General features: G+C 43.3%; 2 protein-coding genes across 2 annotated transcripts in view; both read right to left on the bottom strand.

The window, feature by feature from the left end:
- Nucleotides 1-487: 487 nt before the first annotated feature.
- TAL2 (TAL bHLH transcription factor 2) lies at nt 488-805 on the bottom strand. The gene has a single exon (XM_007094267.2). It carries the CDS (start codon nt 803-805, stop codon nt 488-490), a length of 318 nt encoding a protein of 105 aa, XP_007094329.2.
- Nucleotides 759-21786, bottom strand: part of FKTN (fukutin) — an 82775-nt gene continuing 61747 nt past the window's right edge. The window contains exons 11-12 of the mRNA XM_042964420.1: nt 12933-13042; nt 759-839 (exon numbers count right to left, since the gene is read on the bottom strand). Coding sequence (XP_042820354.1) covers nt 780-839; nt 12933-13042 — 170 coding nt within the window. The 3' untranslated portion in view covers nt 759-779. The remainder of the gene's footprint in view (nt 840-12932; nt 13043-21786) is intronic.

The raw sequence follows: 21786 nt of genomic DNA, 5'->3' as shown, positions 1-21786 counted from the left end.
CTTCACATTCATCAACCTTATTTTGTTCACCCTCCATCAAACAGACTTCATTTCTCAAAACTAACTTTAAAATATGTTCTCAGGGAAGCATTTTTTATTCATCGGCCTGAGATCTGTTATGGAAAAACTTCCTTGTAATTGAAAACATATTGAGTAAAACAGTGATTTTCCAACCTGTTTTTAACCGATGCTTTTCTTTTCCAAACATTATGCAGATCCTGGATAAATGAAATAGAGGCAGGATGCTTCGCCTGAAGTGTCCCACCCCCCCCCCTGCCCCCGCCCTGGGGGTGACAGACTCCAAAGCCACATTCTTCATGGCCTCTTTTTGGCTCCCTGCAGCTGGCCCCAAGCTACCTCCTATGAGGCTTAAATTCATGCCTCCCAAATTTATTCATCAAGTTGACTCTGGAACGTGCAAAAGGCGGTCACTCAGCCAGTGGCTTCTGAGCAAGTGCCCCGCTGGGTGATGACAGCCAGAGCTCCACTATGCAATGTGGTGGCTTGGGTCAAGTGAAGGAACCTGGTAGTCACCGAGCAGAGTCCTGTCCGGCAGGTGGGATCCTTGGGGAAAGAGTCCCAGAATGTTTCCCTGAGCGGTCACTCCCGTTTGCTGCAGGGTTTGCTCCCCCAAGACCTTGACCAAGAAGTTGATATACCTCATTGCCAGGCGAAGGGTTTCATTTTTGCTCAGCTTTTTGTCCGGAGGGTGAGTGGGAATGAGCTTCCTCAGCTTGGCAAAGGCGCTGTTGACATTCTGCTGTCTCCACCGCTCCCTGCTATTTGTGAAGATCTTCCTGGTCATGTTCGAGTTCCTGAGACAGGAAAGAGAAAGGGCCCTAAGGGCCAATACCTGATAAGAGGGCTATTGGGCATCACATGTCCTGCCAAGAATTTGGGATGTCAGTTCTTCTTGACCCGGGTTTTAGGAAATTCACTTCCTCATTTTTAGGTTTTTCTGAGTCTTCCTTTGGGTAAGGGAAGAAAATGTGGCAGAAGAAAGGACAGGGTAAGAACAATACCTTTCAGCCTTTTTCTCCCTAGCTGTTTCAAAGCCCCCTGTTACAAGGTCGTTTTACCCCAGAACCCTCACTACAAGAGTTTTATAACCAACTCTTCCTAATTGTCCAGAACCAGGCACAGTATAGGTTTAAGTACTTGTGCAAATAAAATCTATACTTAGCCAACAGGGAGTCGAATATGGATTCTCAAAAAGTATAAGCCGTGATTCTAGATTCCACTAATAAGATAATTGTGGGAATGGAGATGATAGCACAGCTCTCCTCTTAGCTGGCAGACCTCACCTGGAGGGTTGGACCTCACTGTGCAAAAGGTAAAATATCCAGACTGGACCACATTTAGGGGAGTATGAACAGAGTGGTGAAGAGTCTTCAGACCCTCTTTTATGAAAAACACAGTGGGGATATTCAGCATGACAAGAAGAAAGGACAAAGAGAAAGTGAGGGTGACGATTTACCATGGATGCCGTAGAAGATGTTCGGGCCTCCACGAGCCGGCACTCAGGTGACCTTTCCAACTCCAGGACAGTTGATTATCACCATCTACTGCCAAATCTTACTTTGCCATTTTTAACTCTTAGAGGCATGGTCCCCTTTTTGCAGACAGCTTGGATTAACATGTGTGAATGGGAACACGGATGGCACATCAACGAACAAACCTCTCCGTGATCTTGGCATGCGGCGGACTTTGAACACCACTGCTCTACTCTCCAAGTAGGAACACCCTCATCCCTATCTAAACTCTGTATGATAAAGAAGCAGAACGCTCCCCAGATCCCCGCAATCCTGGGGGAAGGTAGAGCAGGAGTTTAGCACAGGGGAAGAGCCACCCTTCCCTTCAGAGCGTGTGTGTTCTCATCACAGCACCAAACACCAACCAGCTGTGAGGCACTGCCTAAGTCCCTTCACCAACCTGAGCCTCAGTTCCTTAGCTATCTACAATGGGTGTAATTATACCATCCTCTCCTCATAGCCTGCTGTAAGGATTGAGGGGAATGCTGCATGTGAAAGCATTCTGTGAACTATAAACTAAGGGAAACAAGAGCAAACAGAGCATTTGTTTTGTGCCAGGCACTCACGCTACATACATACGCAAGCAGTGTTGGTTGTAGTGACAGTACTATAGACACTGCTGGGATTGGCTGAGGGAGGCCAACACGTCCCAGGTGTCATTTCACTACACATGTGCTGGCACGTCTGCCCTTCTGTAGGGACCAAATGATGGTCTCAGTTTATTAGAACAAGCCACGCTGTGACCATCGAGCCCTGACTCTATAGGGGTCAGTCGCCAATGGAAGCATCTGCATGGTGGTTAGAAACATAGGCTTTGGAGCCAGAACCCCGGTTTGGCTTTAGGTTCTGCTCCTCCTAGCTGTGTGACCCTGAGCAATCTACTTCAACTCTCTGTCCATCAAATGCCTCATAAGTAAAGGGTGACTCCAGGTACTACCTGTGAGGACAAATAAAATGATCCACGTAAACCACTTTAGCAAAATGGCACACAGGAAGTGCTCAATAAATGTTAAGTGATTACAGTTATTATCTCGACAAATAAAACAGGGGAAGGTAAATGTTCATTGTAATTTAGCGATTTGTTTTCCTAATAAAGAAGCTACAGTGTAATAGAAAAGGTCTGAGCCTGATTTACGTATTTGTTTGTTGTGCTCTGTAAGAGTATATGGACATACAGGTGTGTGTGTGGATGTAGAACATAATACTTAGAAGGATTCAGGCCAAACTGTTGACATGGTTCCTTGGGGGAGGGCAGGGGGTTGGGGGAAGACAGAAAAAGGAGATGAATGGGGCGCATGAGTAGCTCAGTTGGTTAAGTGTCCAACTCTTAATTTCAGCTCAGGTCATGATCTTACAGTTGTTGAGTTCAATCCCCTCATAGAGGCCCCTGCGTAGAGCCCCGAGTCTGGCTCTGCACTGAGTGTGGAGCCTGCTTGGGAGTCTCTCTCCCTCTCCCTCTGCACTTCCCTCCCTCCCTCACTACCCCCTTCCCCATCTCAAAATAAATAAATAAACTTAAAAAAAAAAGATAGAAAAAGGAGATGGGTGTGTGTTATTTGATACAGTTGGGTAACATTTTACATTTTTATAATAAGAAAAGATTCATATATTATTTGCTTCATAATAGGAAAAAACTAAGAAAGCTTATGGGCTTTAATGTAGAAAGACCTGGCTTTAAATCTCAGCTCTCCATTTCTTAGATATATGAGTCTGTGAAAATCAGTTAACTTCTTTAACTGATTTCTTCTCTGGAAAATGGAAATAAAGCCATCATCAGGGTTCTTGTGAGGATTAAATAATACATTATATGATGCATATGAATACATAAATGAGACAGTATGTGCCTGCTACATAGGTGCCTAATAAATACAAGGATTCTCTTCCCTATGCAGATGGGAAGTGTCATTACTCCAAAGAATAGCATTTTTCAATTACCTGCATGCTCCCAGGACATTTCCCCATCCCTGTTTTTTTTGCCTTTCCTGTTTCTGCCTAGGTTGGAGACAGATTGCTGTGCTGAGAACCAGTGGTAAGGGGAAGCATGGCGGCCCAAGCTGACTGGCTGGCTTCAGGCTCCCTCCAGCAGCCACTCAGGTCTACTTCCTTTCTCTGTGGAGACACTCTTAGTAGGACCCATGATCCAATTACAATCATATGCGCTCCGAGCTTAGGCATCAACACTTACTGACCCCATGTGCCGGACGCTGTGCCGGCTGCTGGATGCTGAGGAAACCAATGCCTTGTGAATGGAGAGAGAAGCACAGGGGCTGTAGGGGCAGAGAAACAGCACCTACCCCAGGCATTCCAGGGGGATTCCCGACCGACCAAGGGGGTGCACAAGGTGATACCGAAGGCCTCTTTCTGCTCTGAAATGCCACAATGACCTGACTATTGCTTTTTATTATCTAACTTACCTTATTTCTAAATAACCTAGTCTTTCACCTACAATGAAAATAGGAGTGTTGTCAGAACTTGTAACCAACTAAAACTGAAATATGACAGTCTGAGCTTAAATCACGGGATTTTAAGATAGAAAACTATCCAGTTTTGCTCACACCGAGGCCGGCTGCTTTGCAGCCAGGACTGTGGGAGCAAAGTTACTTTCAAGCTTCTCTTGTCAAAAGAGGGTTTAGCTCACTCACTAAGTCAACTCTAGTCCCTTGGGGGAGCGGGGGCGGGGGTGGGGGACAGGGGCCATCTTTTTCAAGCTGGGAAGAAAAAGATTAGGCAGGATAAACTAACTGGTGTTCTCTTCTAAGAGGGCTCAATCCCATTGTGCTAGAAGCAGACAGAGGAAATAAGGAGAGGAAAAGATAGGCTTCAGAAATGTAGCCTGCCCTCCTGGAAGGCGCTTAATAATTCCTTGTTGATTTATCCTCAAGGGTGTTACTCTTCTCCACAGGGGGAAATTGAAATCAGCGATTTAACAAGCTGGAAAAATTCAAAGCAGCGGTCACTGGAAAATTACTAAAGTACTTATTAAATCAAAGGAAAATTGCATTTAGTGTTTTCCCAGTTGTAAGGACTGATTACTGCTAAGCTTGATTTCAGAATAATTTAAGAGCTTGAAAAATACACCAGATGCCACAGAAGCAGAAGACATCTGATAGATGTCAAAACAGAGGTAAAGCATGTTGTCCCAAGGTCACGCAGGGAATCAGTGGCACAGCCTGTGTCCCATGCCTCTGTATTTATGCATCTTGTCACCACTGACTCCTGATGGGTCAGGGTCCATAACCTTTTTTGTGCCATGGACTCTTTTGGCAGTCTGGGGAAGTCTAGGGAAGGACTCTACCCCAGAACAATAATTTTAAATACATAAGATAAAAAGCTTTTGGTTCCCTTCTCAAAATAATTATTTTAAATGCATGAATTGAAATACATGGACGCATAAAAATGACCAATTATAATTAATACTTATTAAAATAATTTAAAAATGCAACGCAGTAATAATGCACTTTCTTTTTTTAAACACATTAAATGATTTACTACTGTAATTTCTACACGGTGATACGTAAACGGTTTTTTCAAAAGATCTGCAACATCTGTGAGATGAAGGGATTTATGATTTTTGTTGGTGATGTTGTCACCAGTACTAATCTTTATCGCCCATAAGTAAAGGAAATGCAAAATTTAGATTAAAGGTGACTGGAAATAAAGATGTAATTTTTTTCCCCGTCCAGATATATAGAACCCTGATTTCTACTCATAGACCTCTGGGTGAGTGGGTGTCACGAACCTGGGGTTAAAAATGCCTGGGCAGGAGAAGCGTGATGGTAAATATAACAGGAACATAGGTGGGCACAAACTTCTATTATGGTGCCACCACTGAAGGTCACAGGTTACCAGAGAAAAGAATGATAATTATGCCCCCACAGAAAGTGACCTATGCCCCCAATAGGGGTTGCTGCTTTTTTTGTATGCCAATGGTGTCTAGACACAGAGCACCCCTGCCACAGGAAAGGGTGCAGCAAAGGGTCACAGCTAACATTCCTGCGGTGGCCTGTCCCAGACATTCAGACTCATATAGCTCTTTGTTCCTAAGACTTTAAATTTCTCTTCCTGTCATTTGGTTTCTTCTTTCATCTTTTTCTTGAAAACAAGTGAAAATAGTCTCCAGAAAGAGAGAGATGAAAGGTAGTTTATAGAGTTGGGTTAGGGTAAGGTACCTAACCTCCAACACTGGATATGGTTTTGCCTTTTGAAATTATTATAGAAGTAACACATGCTCATCCAAGAAAAAAAAACACAAAAACAAAAACGAAAACGAAGCGGTACACAAGTGCATACAGTAAACAAATACAAGGCTCTCTATCTATCTATCGAATTTTTTCTCCCAGCAGTAGCCAGTTTGGTGTGTGTATAAATGATATATATCCTTTATATACCATGCATATGTCGTTTAAAAATCAGAACACACACTATTATGCAAGTTACTTTTCTCATTAGATAACCCCGCATGTTGATGTTCTAAATACATACATTTACCATGAATCACAGTCTTTGGGTGGGTACCCCGCTCTCCGGGAGAGTTCCACCCGCGCCTCACTGCCCCATGCACCTGCGTCCCCTGCCCACCCCGCCCGACCTGCTGCCCTCGCCCACTTCACTTCCCGGCTTTCCCCCTTTTTCTCTTCTTAACCTTCGCTCCCCCAGGCCTGCGGAGCCCGGCCTTGTGAACAAGGCGTCCCGGAAAGCATCTGGTGCTCAAGTTTCACACCTGCCAGGTTCGGGGGAGTAAGCTCACCGGTACGCAGAAGCTACCCAAACGGCCCCAGGAGGTGCTCCGGGGTGTCTCCAGCATCCGTATCAAGGTGAAGCGGCCGGGCCAACACGCACTAGGGGACCGCTTTGCTCCCTCGGAGCCCCGCCACCACCCCTACCGCTCGGAAAGCCCCCAGGTCTCACTGAGTCGACTTAGTAGCCGCGGCCAAGTCGCCTCCACATCCCTGTCCTCCAGGGCGACCACGGCTCAGACCCGGCGCTGCGCGGGAGACCCGCTGACCCATGAGTCCGGCCCCGGCGGCACCCACGTACCGCAAGGATCGACGCACCTGCTCACCAAGAGCCGGGAGACCGCGCCGTCGTTGTCGCGGTCGCTGGCCGTGTGCGCCCTCGCCTGGACGCCGCGCCTCCGCTGCTGCCTTTATAGGACCCGGGCCTTTGTCTCCAGGCCCCACGGGGCCCCTTCCTGCCCGGGTTTCCCGCCCGTCCCTCCCGGCTCCCCGTGCTCCCGCTTCCCAGGCCCACGATCCAGACCCGCTAGATCGGGTTTTCTGGGGGTGGGGGCCCGAAACCCGCGTTTTAACTAAGTATTCCAGGAGATGAGGACGCACTGCGAGGTACAGCAGTCACTGCACTGGGCAGACGCCTGGATTTATGCATCTCAGGTTCCACGGTGCCCAGCACAGAGCTCCGCTATTTCAGTGGCCTTCTAACCGGTCTTCTGCTTCTACGCTTTCTCTTTCCATCTACTATCCAACATCACTCAGAATGATCCTATGAAAACCCTTAGGTGGCTCTCCATTTCACTCAGAACTAACCTGAAGTCTTCATAATGGCCCCTAGGATACCCTTTACCTGACCTGTCTGTCCCTTCTCTCCCTGTGGTTTAGTCAACTGCAGTCCCTCTGACCTTTGTTGTTTCAGGAACACACCAAACACCCTCCTGCCTCAGGACCTTTGCATTGTTTTCTCTGCCAGAAACACTCTGCCTCCAAGTTATCCACATAGTTCCCCCTCACACATACCTCTTTTCATTCACTCAACAGTCGCCACTGAGCACCTACTAAGGTCCAGCACCTGTTCAGGTGCAGGGAGACAACCTCAAACAAAACAGACACAAATCCCTGTTCTCAGGGAACTGACATTCTTCAGGTCTTTGGTCACATGTCACCTTCTCCTGAAGATCCTCTGAGCACAATACCTAAAATTGCACCTTCTCACACACAGGGACTCTTCACCCTCCTGCCCTATTTATTCTCCTCTTTAGTGCTCATCTCCATTTAGTAATGCTTTACTTATTTATTCTGTCTCCTCCCAACCCCAGTGAATAGGCTTTCACCAAACATCAGTTGATTAATGAATGGGTAAGTAATGAGTTTATACACATCACATTCTCTGAAGGACCCAGCATAGGATTTGGTACAATAAATTCACAGTGCAATTCAGCTTAGTGGATAAGAGTAAATGACTTTGGAGTTGTATTACTCAGATTGAAATCCCTGGTCCACCCCACTTACGTGACCTTGGCAAATTATATTATTTCTCCCTGCCTCAGTTTCCTTATCTGTGAAATATGGTCAGTGATAGGATTGTGAGGGCAACTACTGGCTCCCTTTCCTAGGAGAGAATTATATAGCCCCACCCACTGCCATGTGACTGGCAGTGCTTCCCTGTAGGTGGTGGGAGAGGACTGCATGTCCAGGCTTGGCCACGTGATTTGCATGGGCCAATGGAATGTGAGCAGACCTGACAGCCACGGTGATGGAATGGGAGCTTTTTTTTTTCTTTTTGAAATTTTTTGTCAAATTGGTTTCCATACGACACCCAGTGCTCATCCCAAAAGGTGCCCTCCTCAATACCCATCACCCACCCACCCCTCCCTCCCACCCCCCATCTACCCTCAGTTTGTGGAATGGGAGCTTTAAGAGCCATTCCTGGTTGGGCTCAGTCATGAGAAGGTTATGTTTGGGGTTGCTCTTTCAGCCTGGAAGCCATGGAGCAAACCCATAACCAACCACAACAGCCCCCATGTAACATGAGTGAAGAGTAAATCTTTGCTGTTGTAAGCCACTGAGAATTTGTGGTTGTTTGTCCCCCTCCTTAAAAAAAATCAGTTATTATTATAAATTTAAAAATCTGTTGCATGAATTGCTAGTTTCTCAGGAGGCAACAAGGTAAAGAAAACTCTACATCTGGCTTCAAGGGGTTCGCAGCCCTTGGGAGGGAGAGGCATGACAAAAATGACTAAATACAAGACAGTCCTGAGTGCCAGAGGGTGCGAACTTGGAGCTGGGGAGGCAAAAGATTCTAGCTGGAGGATCAGAGACAGCTTGTGGGAGGGATGGCATTTAAACCAGCCCTGAGGCATAGGTTGCCTCTGACATTTGTGGGATCCAGGACAAGGGTACAGATGGAGACTCCTGACTCATTTTTTTCCCCACTGCCCAGCTCTGTCCTGCTATGTGAAGGGCCTTGTGTATATGATGTGGATTCCCAGTGCACACGGACCCAAGAAAGAGCCCTGTGCAGGCTCTGAAATGGGCTCAGGGCCATTTGAGCAGAAATCCAGGGGTCCTGAATACCCAGAGTGTGATCTAGAATGTGGGAAATGGAGGTGCCTCCTTAGCACAGCAGGCAGTGCGTCAGTCTCACAGAATGTGGGAAATGGGCACCAGATGGGGACTGGAGGGCCAGTAGAGGGCCATCTAAAGCACAGACCCAAGGCAGGGGTCCCAGTTGCTTGGCTGGAAAGGTGGGAAAAGCTGTAGGAATTACACAGTAGGAGTGGTGGACAGGACAGTCCCTGTGATGCCAACTGGGAGCGATATGTTTAGATTTACAGGTTACAAAGCTCATTCTGGTGGCAGCACAAAGGGTGCATTGGAGGGTGAGTTGGGGAGAATTAATTGGTTAATTTGTGCACAAAAAGCACCTCTAAAAACACAACCTAATATTTCCAACAAACATTCCCAATTTGTCTTCTTTCTGACCTTCTGTCTTATGTACGTGGAAGGGGAATTGAGGCCTCCCAGGGCCCGTGTTTTTCTGCCATGCCTTGTTAGGTCACAATTCTCATAGACCACATGTTGTATTTTAAAGCATGAACCTACATTACCTTTCCTCTTAGCCAAAAACCTGTGAGGTAATGTATTTGCTTAATGGCGTGTTCTGTGGTTGTAAAAAAAAGAATTGTGGCAACTGGGTAGCATGATCAGAAATGTGTGATGCAAAATGAAACAATCAGCTATAGAGTGGGATCTGTGTACAACTGAACAAGGGCTGACAGAAAGGCGAAGATTACAGAGAAAGGGGCATAGCTGTGCTGGCACATGGGGACCAGGGTTGACATCTGTTCTCTTCTCAAAAATGTCTTACATGTTATTGTTGCTTTTATCATTTTTAAAACTGGGAAACAATTTTGGTGCACCGTTCCACTTAGCGGTGATTCTTCAGATGATGGGCCCTCTCCCATTCCAGTCTCCCAATGTGGAAAGTTAGGGGCTAGGTCCTGGTCCCCCAGGGGAAGGGGTTGGAGGAGAAATTTGCATAATCCGATTATTGAAGGATTAAGTTTGGGCAGCTAAACGCCTCTGTGTGCTCAAGCTAAAACCCTTACTATTCATGGCTCTCACTGCCCCCTGGAGAGACTGCACCTGCGGGCTCCTGGCGAGGGAAGGGCAGGTCGCTAGGAGAGCCTGGGCATTGTCAGGCTCTCTGCTTCTGCTCGCTTAATTGATCTGTCTGGATTAGCCTGTGAATACTGGACCTCTAGTCCTATGTGCAGGGGGTGTCAGCTTCAGGAAAGACCAAACCTGGGGGTTTCAGAAGGGATTTCTGTCAGCCCAGGTTGTTGGGGGGCCAAGGTCATTTTGGCTGGAAGTCAAGCATCAGCTTTATCCAGTCTTAAACCTCCTTTCCTCTCTCCTCATTCTTAGCTCCCTTCCCAATCCCCAATTCAGCATATCTAGGCCCCAATCCAACCATCCATCTCTCCATTGATCCATCCACCTATCCACCCACCCATCCACCCATCCACGCATCCATGCATCCATCCACCCATCCATGCATCCATGCATCCATCTATGCATCCATCCATCCATCCATCCCTTCTTCCATCCACCTATTATGTATGCACCCATCAATTTACTCATCACATGAATTAGCTGGTTCTTCATAGTTTAGAATGAAGTTAATAGAATTCACTAGTAAATCCTTTTAGGTGGGTTTTGTTCCTTCAAGTGTTGTATCTCTTAAATCAATTTTGGTACTTTGACATATAAACTTTGACATTTTCAAAATCATTAATAAAGTGTTATATATTATATATATATATATATACATATACATGTATATATACATACATATGCATATATATATGTGTATGTATATGTGTGTATATATATATATACATTATATTCAATGATTTAAAAAAATATCTGTATTTGTGTTGCCTTTCTCATTCCTCATGTTATGTGCTCATGACTTCTTTCTCTACTTGATTAGCTTTGCAGAAGCTTATGCATTTTATTGTTCTTTTTGATAACTACCTCTGTGATACAATTAATGTCTACTCTATCTTTATTAAATCTGCTTTTCTCATTTGCTTACATTTATTTTGTTCTCTCTCCACCTCCCATTCTTAGATTGAGTGCTTATTTTATTAATTTTCAGGCTATGACTTTTCTTCTGATATACCTTTTGTGTCATCCTGTGTTTCCATTTATGCTATCGCTGTCATTATTTTCTAACATCTGTTGTTTATTTTAATTTTTCTTTTTTAAAGAAAATCTTTAAAATTTTCTTTGTTGTACTTTTGGTTAGCCATTTGCTATTAATTTCAAATGTTATTGTGGTGTAGTCAAATATATGCTCCATACATTTTTTGCTTTGGGATATTTATTGAGAGCTTCTCTTTGGTAAAATAGATGATCAACTGTTACAAATAATCCATAAGCTGTAGAGGTATAGCTCTGTTTGAAAAATAAAATGTCTTTATACACATCCACTAAATCAATCCTTTGCATTCTTCTGGGGAGTTTTGGTCTATTATAATCTATTTGACAGGGTTATATGAAAATCTCCCTCTACTATTTCATGTTTGTTCCTCCCTTTCGGTTTGTCCAGGAGTATTTGCTTTAGATCTTTATATTTTAAGATACGGTGCATTTGACACATGAAGACTCATTAAAGTTTTATTGATTTAGAGAACTGTACCCCATATCGATGTGAAACGGCCCTCTTTGCCTTGCTTTTCGTCATGAATTTTATATTATTACATCCTACCCTGCATTCTCAAAATAAAAGTGTCCATTCTTTTACAGTGAATTTGTCATTGTGTGGGTGTGACTCTTGGCCACAGGTTTTATCTTTCTGTGAAACTTTATTTGGCAAATTGAAATTCCTTTGCCACCCTGGTTTGTTAAAGGGGCACCATCGCCATGATGAATTCTCCACGGCAAATCTCATTCTAGTTTACTTGCTTATTGGCTTGCCTGCTGTACACTAAGTGTCAAGAGGGCAAGGACTTAACTTTGTCACTCGCTAAACCCCACAAGCTGTGCTCACTGCCCATGAAAGCTGCTTGATAAGACATTTGTTGAATGAATGCAAGACAGCATTCATTCGGATTCATTTCTCCAAATGGCTGCGTCCAGCCTCCCCTGCTTTCTGTCAGAAGACACATAGCTTGTTGCTGTGAAATGAATGCTTCCCAGGCCACAGGAGAGGTTTTGGTGATTATTTTTTAAGAAGAGAAGAGCATTCTGGCTGCTGTACGCAGAGGGTGAGAAGAGATGTGAGGAGACTACCTAGCAGGCTGTGACAAGAGAGAGGGTGCTGGGTTGACCTGGGGGTAATACTGAGCACCAGTTAGGGAAGCCAGACGCCAAATCGTCTACCCCATTATTTAGCACGAAGTACTAGGTGTCATGCAAGGTATTACACCCAATTTTTTTCATTTATTGTGAGAAATTATATATTTTGATTATAAAGTTACATAATGAGTTATCATTCTTGACAAAACAAAATATTGCTCCCAAAGAAGTTAAATATGAAAAAGTATGCCCAAAGAAGCAAGACTTCCTATGCAGCTGTTTTACTAGTGGTTCTCAGACAAACATCATTCCAGAGCCAGCAGTGGCTGTAAATTCTCATGGACGTTAATGTCACTGCATTCACAGGACCCATAGAGTCACTTAGAGGTTAGCTTACCTCCTCTGAGGCTTTTCCTGCCTCCTCTCCTCTAACCTCCTCCAAATGAAAAAGTAATAAAGCAAGTGGCTGCAGAGAAAGGCAGGGCATCTGGAAGGAGAAATAAGCTGACACGGCCCACATCTCTACTGGAGCACTGGGAAGGGTGCTGGATGGGTGAGAGCTTTGGTCTTCTCTCACAAGGAAAGAGAGATCTGGCTGCTTTATTGTCATTTCTGGACTTTCCTGAGTCATTCCCTAGTCATGACAGAAAAGGAAAGATGCTAGAATCTGCAGACCAGAGTCTCGGATGTATACGGGCTTTGTGGCCCTGGACATATTCACAGACAGGAACAATAAAGAAAAAAATTGATTTAGGAGGGAAAAAACCCTCTGTCCATTGGGTTTTTTCCCCTGCAGCACACAGCGACTTTAGCTGACCAAGGAAGAGAAACAATATTACTCTGTAAACAAAGTTATCCTTACTTGGAAGGTGGCCACAGCCTGCCTCGTTGAGTTAGCAGACATCCTGCATTGAAGAAGCATCAAACATTGAATCTCAGGGATGGTCCTCAACTGGATCCAAATGTGAAGCCCTGTTTGAATAGAGAAGCGGGGGGGGGGATGTTGAATGATCCATCCACAATTAGATTTGCAAAGTTTCCTGCACTCTTGTAACACTATCTTTTGGATGCCTTTTCTCATTTCCTCTGTTTTCTCTGTTTGCTGTCTAATCCTGTGTCTTGTCTGGGATAAGTACAACGATAAGATTACTGGTCCGGATCGCAAGTAGAGGAATTTATTAATTGCTTTAGAGGCCCATACTGCTGTGTCACCTTCTCAATTAAACTGGCTACTTATTGAAGAAACAAAAACCTGAAATAATTGCAAAATAAATTTTTTTCACCCTTCTGAGGCTGTTTTCTAAACAAATAGGAATCACAAATACTCACCGATTTGCTGGGAATTAAGTGGGATATAGTACTAAGAAATACCAAGTGGGTAATAGCTAAGAGAAGGCCTTTGATCAGCTGCAGAGGCAGACTGACTGGTGTTTGGATCCTTGCTCTGACACTCGTTGCCATCCTGAGCAAGTTACTCAAAGTCTCCCAGCTTCAATTTTCTCAGCTACGAATTGGAAACATTCTCATGAAGCCGAGGCTTCATGGCTTACTGTGAAAATTCAGTGAGTGATTTGGAGTAAATGCTTCTTAAAAACGGTGATAACAGGCAACTAATAAAATCATAGTTGCTCAATAAATGTTTTCATTTTTATTACCAGGAAAAACTCTATTCTAAAACTAGATTGAGAGTCTGAACACATGTCTCTAATATCCTCCACAGGGTACTTTCCTGTTTATCTTTCATTTGCCCAACCCAGCCATCCTGGCTCCCACCTCCCTCCTTCCAATTGCTTTGGGTCCTGTGCTGCTAAGAAGCATTCATTTCCTTTGAATCAAACAGAGCCCAGAGCTGGATGAAGGAGATATCAAAGAGGGGAAAGAAGAATTTCTCTTCAGCGTCAGGATCCCTCTTAGAATTAATTTCTACTCTCCAGTTCCCCAGACCGAGGACCTCTTAGTAACACCCAGTACACACATGCACACACATATCTCCATCAGGACACCTGGTGTTGAGGCCTGTCCAGAGCAAATGTTGACCATTGCAGCAGAAAGCAGGGCACATAACTGCCTCAGGCAAGTGGGCTTTTCTTCCCATAGTGACAATTAGAGGGACGCGCAGCCCTGGGTGTGCCCAGCTGCTGACACTCTCAAGATCAGGCTGGCTTGGCCTTCACTCTGAGGGCTGGAGCGGAGAGTGCTAATTCCAGCCAATAACCCCAAGGGCAGTGGGAAAGCAAGGGTGGGGGTGGGGGTGGGGGTGGGGGGAGCAGAACCAAGTACTGGAGAAAAGAAAGAGGTGGGGTGGGACTCTCCTTCTCCTCTTTATATTCTCTGGTCTTTGTATAAGAGACATGACTCATCAAATGGGTCCCCTAGATGAGGATTTGGACGCTCTGTGGGCAGCAGATAAGAGTGCAGCCTTCTCACAGAAAGTAAATTCATTGAATACTCCCCATAAAGTCAATAATGCCAGGCTTATCAGCTGTCCTCATTCCTCACTCAGCCCCCTGGGGACCAGACTTGAAATAAAGGCCACAGCTCCAGGGGCTGGAGAGTGGAGGCGCAGGACTGGGCTGGGAAGGGGCCTCTGCCCCCCTGGGTCATATTTTAGGCAGGTGGGGGAAATCTGCCAGGCCTGAGCTGCCCAGAGTCCTCAGCTTCCCAGACTGACAAATCCCGAACCAAACACATACATCGAGGGGATGAGGGATGCACCCCTCACCCTCAAATTGAGCAGATGTTTTCAGGAGGTTCCACTGGGGCTTCTTAGGACAATTAGAGGATGTTATTTTAAATGTAACCAATAAAAAACCTACAGAGGAAACCTTGATTTCTTGCCACACACATACTTCTGCACTACCCAAGAGCACATCTATCTTCCCTGGCTGGTGGAGATCTGGCTTCCTTACAAGTTGCCTGAACTAAGGAGAGTAAAGTCCGTTGTTAGCACAAGTTGCCCTGTTGTACAACTAGAACAGTTCCTCTTTCCACTTTGGAGACCAGAGTCTCCAGAGGCAGACAGACAACAGGGAAATGAGGACCAAGTTAAGACCTAGAATTTAACGTCTCTCCTGGGCACATCTCCTTTCCTGACTTCTACTTTCCCCAGTTCCCATAGCTAAGACTTGTCTCCACATGGAGAGTGCAACCGGTCCTGGTTTCCAGCTGAAGCAGCAGGTGTAGAAATGGCTCCAGCCTCTTCCCCACTTCTCTCACATTGCTGGATTGTGCTGCCTCAGGTCTAACACTGACCAGTGTGTCCTCACTCCTTTACCCCTTTCCAGAAATTGCTTTCAAATCTTCTCCAGAACCCAGGACCTCACTACCAACTCTCCTGCCCCAATTTATCTACACTTTTGTCTTGGCTCTCTAATTCCCTGAACCCTCTGGATAAGACCCTACATTGGTCCCATAATACTTCTTCTCTGTGGCCTGCAGCCCCATTTCCCAGACCAATACCAAGTGCCTCTCAGCCTCAAACACTTCCTGTCCCTGGATGCCCTGTGTCTGTGTCTGGCAATGGCTGGGAATTCTAGTAGTGACCTTACCTGAGACACTTGGCATTTTATGTCCACCTGGGTAAGCCTCTGTCCTCTGTCCCTGCAACTGTAGGGATCCCAGGGTTTCTGGGATCAGTCTCAGTGAACCTAAATTCTCCCCAATCCCCACCTGGCCTTGGAGGTGCTTTATGAATATTTGTTGAGACAACAAATGAACCTCAGTTCTCAGCACAGTACCTGTGAGTAGTAATTTAGCCAGGAGTGTTTATTAAAGACATCATGTTCTTATTCAAATATCGTTTCTACACTTTCTCTTATCCAAACTTCACAGCAGGATATTCAGGGCCCCCTCCCACCCCAGTCTGCTCCTTGCCCACTTTTCTAGTTGTATTTCTTTAAACTATTTATCCTTACATAGCCAGGTGGTCTTCTGAGACCAGATGAGATTGGGCGCTTTCAGGGTAGTATGGCCATAGACTATAGCCAGGCAGTGTTATGTAGTGTCCTATAAAGCCCATTCTGTGATTTTATTGACTTCCTTTCTTCAGAAATGCTTTCTTCCCTTTCTTCATGCAAATTTTCTGTTCATTAAGTCTTAAGATCCAGCTGCACCTCACTGTCCCTCCCCTGCCCTCCTTCCTAGAGCTTTTTCTAGCTTTGGATGCTCAGGCTGCCTTCCACAAAGTCTGGGACCTTTGGTCCCTTTTTCTAAGCTTGGTCTTTCAGACTCAATTCTGTTAAGTATTGTTTTAATCCCATGTCCTGTCTCCCTAGAAGACAAAGCATGTAACTGTGCCTTTGAGATCAGGGTCATTTGTTATCACCAGATCTCAGGAGAGGGCCCTCTACCAGGAGAACTCTTAAATATCTAATCTCACAGAAAAATTATTCCTTGGGTTTATTAGGAAAATATGTTCATAGGATTTATTGCAAAAGTAGAAATAAAAGCAAGATAATAATATTACCAATATCTATCATTATTGAGTATCTACCAGAAGCTGTAGATTTCCTATATTTCTTTTTTTTTTTTACATTTACTTATTTATTTATTTTGAAAGAGACAGAGAGAGAGCGCCAAGTAGGGGAGAGGGCAGAGAGAGGGGGGGACAGAGGATCTGAAGTGGGCTTTGTGCTGACAGCAGAAATGTACCGAAGTCTGAACCACCCAGGTGGCCCCCTGTATTTCTTATAATAACCCTTAGAGGTTAGGTATTAACTTCAGCCCCATTAGTTGGAAAAAAATTGGAACTCAGAAGTTAAATAACTAGCCCACGATCACAAAAATAGAAAGTGGTGCTCCTGGATTTGAGTCTCAATCTGTACAACTCCTAAGCCCTTGTTGCTCTCATCAAACGCTCTCAATGTGCATTATCCAATATTGCTAGCTACTGGCTACATGATGCTATTTAATTTAAAATTAAACATTCCGTTTCTTGGTTATATTTGCCACATTTCAAGTGCTCAATACTCACATGTGGCTAGTGGCTACTGCACTGGACAGTGCAGACAGAGATCATTCCCAGCATCACCGGATGCTCTATTTGGACAGTACCGCTACACATGTTCTGGTCTTCCAATAGGATATGGAGGAAAGACAGCTCATGGTGAATGATAACCGGCATGACACGAGGCAAGGACAGCTTCCTAAAAGCAAAGGCTTTCCCTTGGTCTGTGAAGTCACCCTTTGGTTTTTCTGTTAAACAGGATGTGGTTGGATTAGAGGTTTGCACAGCTTAAGCTCCAAAACAAACTCGTACACCCTCCAACTATCATTCTTCTAAGAGAGCTGACAAACTATGGTGGTAATATAGGTTCAGAAAATTAGTCACCCAATTACCCTTCCTGCAATATTCATTCACTAGAAAATTTTCTCCAAATTATTGAAACTAGAGGGAAAGATTGAATCTAGGAGTTTTAGATGAGGAAAAAAAAAAACTGGTGATAAATATGAAATTAGTTAAACTTACAGAAGCCTAAGAATAATGATACCATGGGGCGCCTGGGTGGCGCAGTCGGTTAAGCGTCCGACTTCAGCCAGGTCACGATCTCGCGGTCCGTGAGTTCGAGCCCCGCGTCAGGCTCTGGGCTGATGGCTCGGAGCCTGGAGCCTGTTTCCGATTCTGTGTCTCCCTCTCTCTCTGCCCCTCCCCCGTTCATGCTCTGTCTCTCTCTGTCCCAAAAATAAATAAAAAACGTTGAAAAAAAATTTTTTTTTAAAAAAGAATAATGATACCAGCTGCTAAAGGGCTCTTGCTGCTAAATCAAATTTCGGAATGGTCAACTAAAAAGGATACAAATGAGTAATAAGTGAGAAAATAAGTTTTAAAGAGGATTACTAAATTTACAGAGCAAATCAAAGAAGAATTGGAGGAAAGGAAGGAGAAAAAACAAAAAACCTAAAAATCTGTCTTCTAAAAACTGTGACAAGATTATTCCTTTAAATCTTTAACAAAGAATGTTATTTATATATTATTAATTTTTGTAAAACGTGGAAGGACATTCTCTAGGAAAATCATAGTACAAACAATGGGGTACAGTACACATCCAAAAAGAAAACCATATTAGAGACAACTATAGGATTCGGTGTTACCATGATTTAAAATTTTGGCCATTCTAACAGGTGTGCAGTGGATACCTCATTGTGGTTGTAATTTGCATTTCCCTGATGGTTAATGATGCTGAACATCTTTTTAAAAAGTTATATTAATAATCAGTATTATAGCTCTCTGTCTTTACTCCTCTATTAACAATGATAACTTTTACTCCCTTCAGAAAATGCTGGTACACTTAGCACCTTGGGTCAGCAGTTTATATGAAGGTTGGGTACGTTACTTGGAGGGGAGAAGAACAGTCATAGGGAAACTTTCTTAAACAGCAAAGGTGTAAATTTAGGTTAGAAATAGAAGCAGTAGTAACTTTTAGTAAAGATGGGCATTTCCACAAGATTTCTGGAAAAGTATACATTTTGGAAGAGGAAAACACTGAAATTCAGCATACTTTGCATTTTTGTGTAGAAAGAAAAAGATAAGAGCCCCAGACACAAAGTGTGATGAAGCAGAGCTGGGGCACAGGCTGAACCACCTGCAAGCTCTGACCGAAGTCACTTCTCGTACCAGTGACAGCACAAAAGATGGTTTCTAATTATCAGCAGAGCAAGGACTGGTTTGTTTGTTAATATTTGCTTCAGTAATAGCTCATGAGGTGTTCATGGAAGAAATTATGACAAACAGAAATGGCAACATCTGCCCCAGGTTTATTGAGATGTAATTAACCTAGAACACTGTTTGAGTTTAAGGTGTACAACATAATATATGATAGATGATATGTATTGTGAAATGATGACAAGTTTAGTTAACATCCATCACCTCACGTGGCTCAAGGTTTTGTTTTCTCGTGATGAGAACTTTTAACTTCGGTTCTCTCAGCAACTTTCAAATATACAATATAGTATTGTTAACTGGACTCATCATGCTGTATATTATATCGCAAGAACTTATCTCATAACTAGGAGTTTGTACCTTTTGTCCACCTTCACCCAATTATCCCTGTCCCTACCCTCTTTCTCTGGCAACCACCAATCTCTTCTCTGTTTATGAATTCTGTTTTTCTAGATTCCACGTACAAACAAGATCATACAGTAGTTGTCTTTCTCTGATACTTCGCTTAACATAATGCCTTCAAGGTTCACTTATGTTGCCACAAATGGCAGGATTTCCTTCTTTCTTGTGGCTAAATAATATTCCATTGTCTCTCTATATATACCACATCCTCTTATCCATTCATGCCTTGATGGATACTTAGGTTGTTTCCATATCTTGGCTATTGTAAGTAAAGCTACAATGTACAGAGGATGCAGAAATCTTTTTGCCATAATGATTTCGTTTCCTTCACATAAACATCCAGAAGTGGAACTGCTGGATCGTAGTATGGTAGCTCTATTTCTAATATTCTGAGGAAGCTTCATCCCATTTTCCTAGTGGCTGCACCAATTTACATTCCCACCAGCAGTGCGTATGTGTTCCCTTTTCTGCACATTCTCATCAGCACTTTTTGGCTCTTTTCTTTTTGATAACAGCCATTCTAACAGATGTGAAGTTTTGATTTGCATTTTCCTGATGATTAGTGATGTTGACCACCTTTTCATGTACCTTTTGGCCACTTGAGTATCTCTTTTGGAAAAATGTCTATTCGGTTTCCTTGCCTACTTTTAACTGGATTATGCTACTTTTTGCTATTGAGTTGTAGGAGTTCCTTACATATTTTGCCTATTAACCTCTTATCAGATATATTGTTTGCAAATATTTATTCCCACTCTATAGGTTATTTTTCACTGTTGTTTCCTTTCCTTTGTGGAGGCTTCTAACCTTGATGTAGTCCCACTTGTTTACTTTCACTTTTGTTGGATTTGGTGCTTCTTGTGACATATCCAAAAAACCATTGACAAGAGCAATGTCAAGGAAGTTTTTTTCCCATTTTCTTCTAGGTGTTTTATGGTTTCAAGCCTCACATTTATGCAAATACATTTTGAGTTAATTTTTGTGAGTGGTGTAAGATAGAAGTCTAGTTTCATTCTTTTGCATGTGAATATCCAAGTTTTCCCAGCCCCACTTATTTATTTTTATTTTTTAATTTTTTTAATGTTTATTTTTGAGAGAGGGAGACAGAGTGTGAGCGGGGAAGGGGCAGAGAGAGGCAGACACAGAATCTGAAGCAGGCTTCAGGCTCTGAGCTATCAGCACAGAGCTCCACACAGGGCTCAAACTCACGGACTGGGAGATCATGACCTGAGCAGAAGTCGGATGCTTAACTGAGTCACCCAGGCGCTCCATCCAGCCCATTAAAGAGACTGTATTTCCTCTGTTCAGTATTCTTGGCTCCTTCGTCAAATATTAGTTGACTGTTTATGCAGGGGTTTATTTCTAGGCTTTCAATTGTTCCATTGGTCTATGTGTCTGTTTGTATGCTAGTACTGTATTGATTAGTATAGCACTATAATTTAGTGTAAAACCAGCAAGTGTAATGCCTCCAGCTTTGTTCTTCTTTCTCAGGATTGCTTTGGCTACTGCTTTTGACTGCTTGGTTAATGACGTTGAACATCTTTTTAGCGTGCTTGTCACCTGTAGATCTTTTCCAGGGAAATGTCTATTCATGTCTTTTGCCCATTTTCTATTTGGATTTTTCTAAGCTGTTGAGGGTTCAGGTTCTTTATATATTCTAGATGCTAGTCTTTTGTCAGACATGTTGTTTGCAAATGTTTTCTCCTGGTCTGTAGCTTGACTTTCCATCCTTTTCTGGTAGGCTTTTGCAGAGCTGCAAATTTTAATTTTTGATGAAGTCCAACTTATCAATTTTTCCTTTTATGAATTGTGCTTTTGGTATCAAGTCTTAAGAAAGAGCTCTGCCTAGTCCTAGATCATTAAGATTTTATTTTTTTTCCTGAAAGTTTCGTAGTTTTACATTTTAGTACATTATACCTGAGTTCATTTTTGTATAAAGTATGAATTTCAAGTTGAGGTTATTTTTGTTATTGTTGTTGAGATGGCTATCCTTGCCTCCACTGAATTGCTTTTGCTCTTTGATCAACAATCCTGGTGAGCACATTTGTGTATCAATTTCTGGCTTCTTTATTCTCTTCAGGTGATCTATGTGTCTATCTCTTTACCAATACCACACTGTCTTGATTACTGCATTAATCAAGGGCTGCCTAATGAAGACTGGGTGGCTTAAAACAGACATTTATTTTCTCACAGTTCTGTAGTCTAGAAGTCCAAGATCAAGGTGTTGGTAGGGTTGGTTTCTTCTGCAGGCCTCTCTCCTTGACTTGTAGATGGCCACCTTCTCTCTAATCTTCACATAGTGTTCTCTCTGTGCCTGTCTGTATTCTAATCTCTTCTTATGGGACTTGGTCATATTCGATTAGGATCCACCCATATGACTTCATTTTACCTTAATTTTAGAAATACTATACCGGTGGCAAGATGGACTATTTTGCCAGGTTGCTTATGAATGTTAGTGGCTATAACAATATCTACTGCAAACTTCAAGAATAAACACAAATATCTCATGTGATTAAAAAGACTTTATTCATCATCCCAAACTGGTTATATATTACAAATTCTGATCAAAATAATAATATTAAAGGTATTTTCAGTAGTACCACAAACTACCTGTACCTGAAAATAAAACCAAATAGTAAACTGGTAAGCATACACTGAA

Source organism: Panthera tigris, chromosome D4 (assembly GCF_018350195.1).
Source record: "Panthera tigris isolate Pti1 chromosome D4, P.tigris_Pti1_mat1.1, whole genome shotgun sequence".
In the NCBI taxonomy this organism is placed as follows: Eukaryota; Metazoa; Chordata; class Mammalia; order Carnivora; family Felidae; genus Panthera; species Panthera tigris.
Note: the sequence above shows the minus strand (reverse complement) of the source record. Positions and strands in the feature narration are given on the sequence as shown.

What these genes read in the sequence shown, in the direction of transcription:
- TAL2 (XM_007094267.2), bottom strand. Translation starts at nt 805, where the DNA reads ATGACCAGGAAGATCTTCACAAATAGCAGGGAGCGGTGGAGACAGCAG.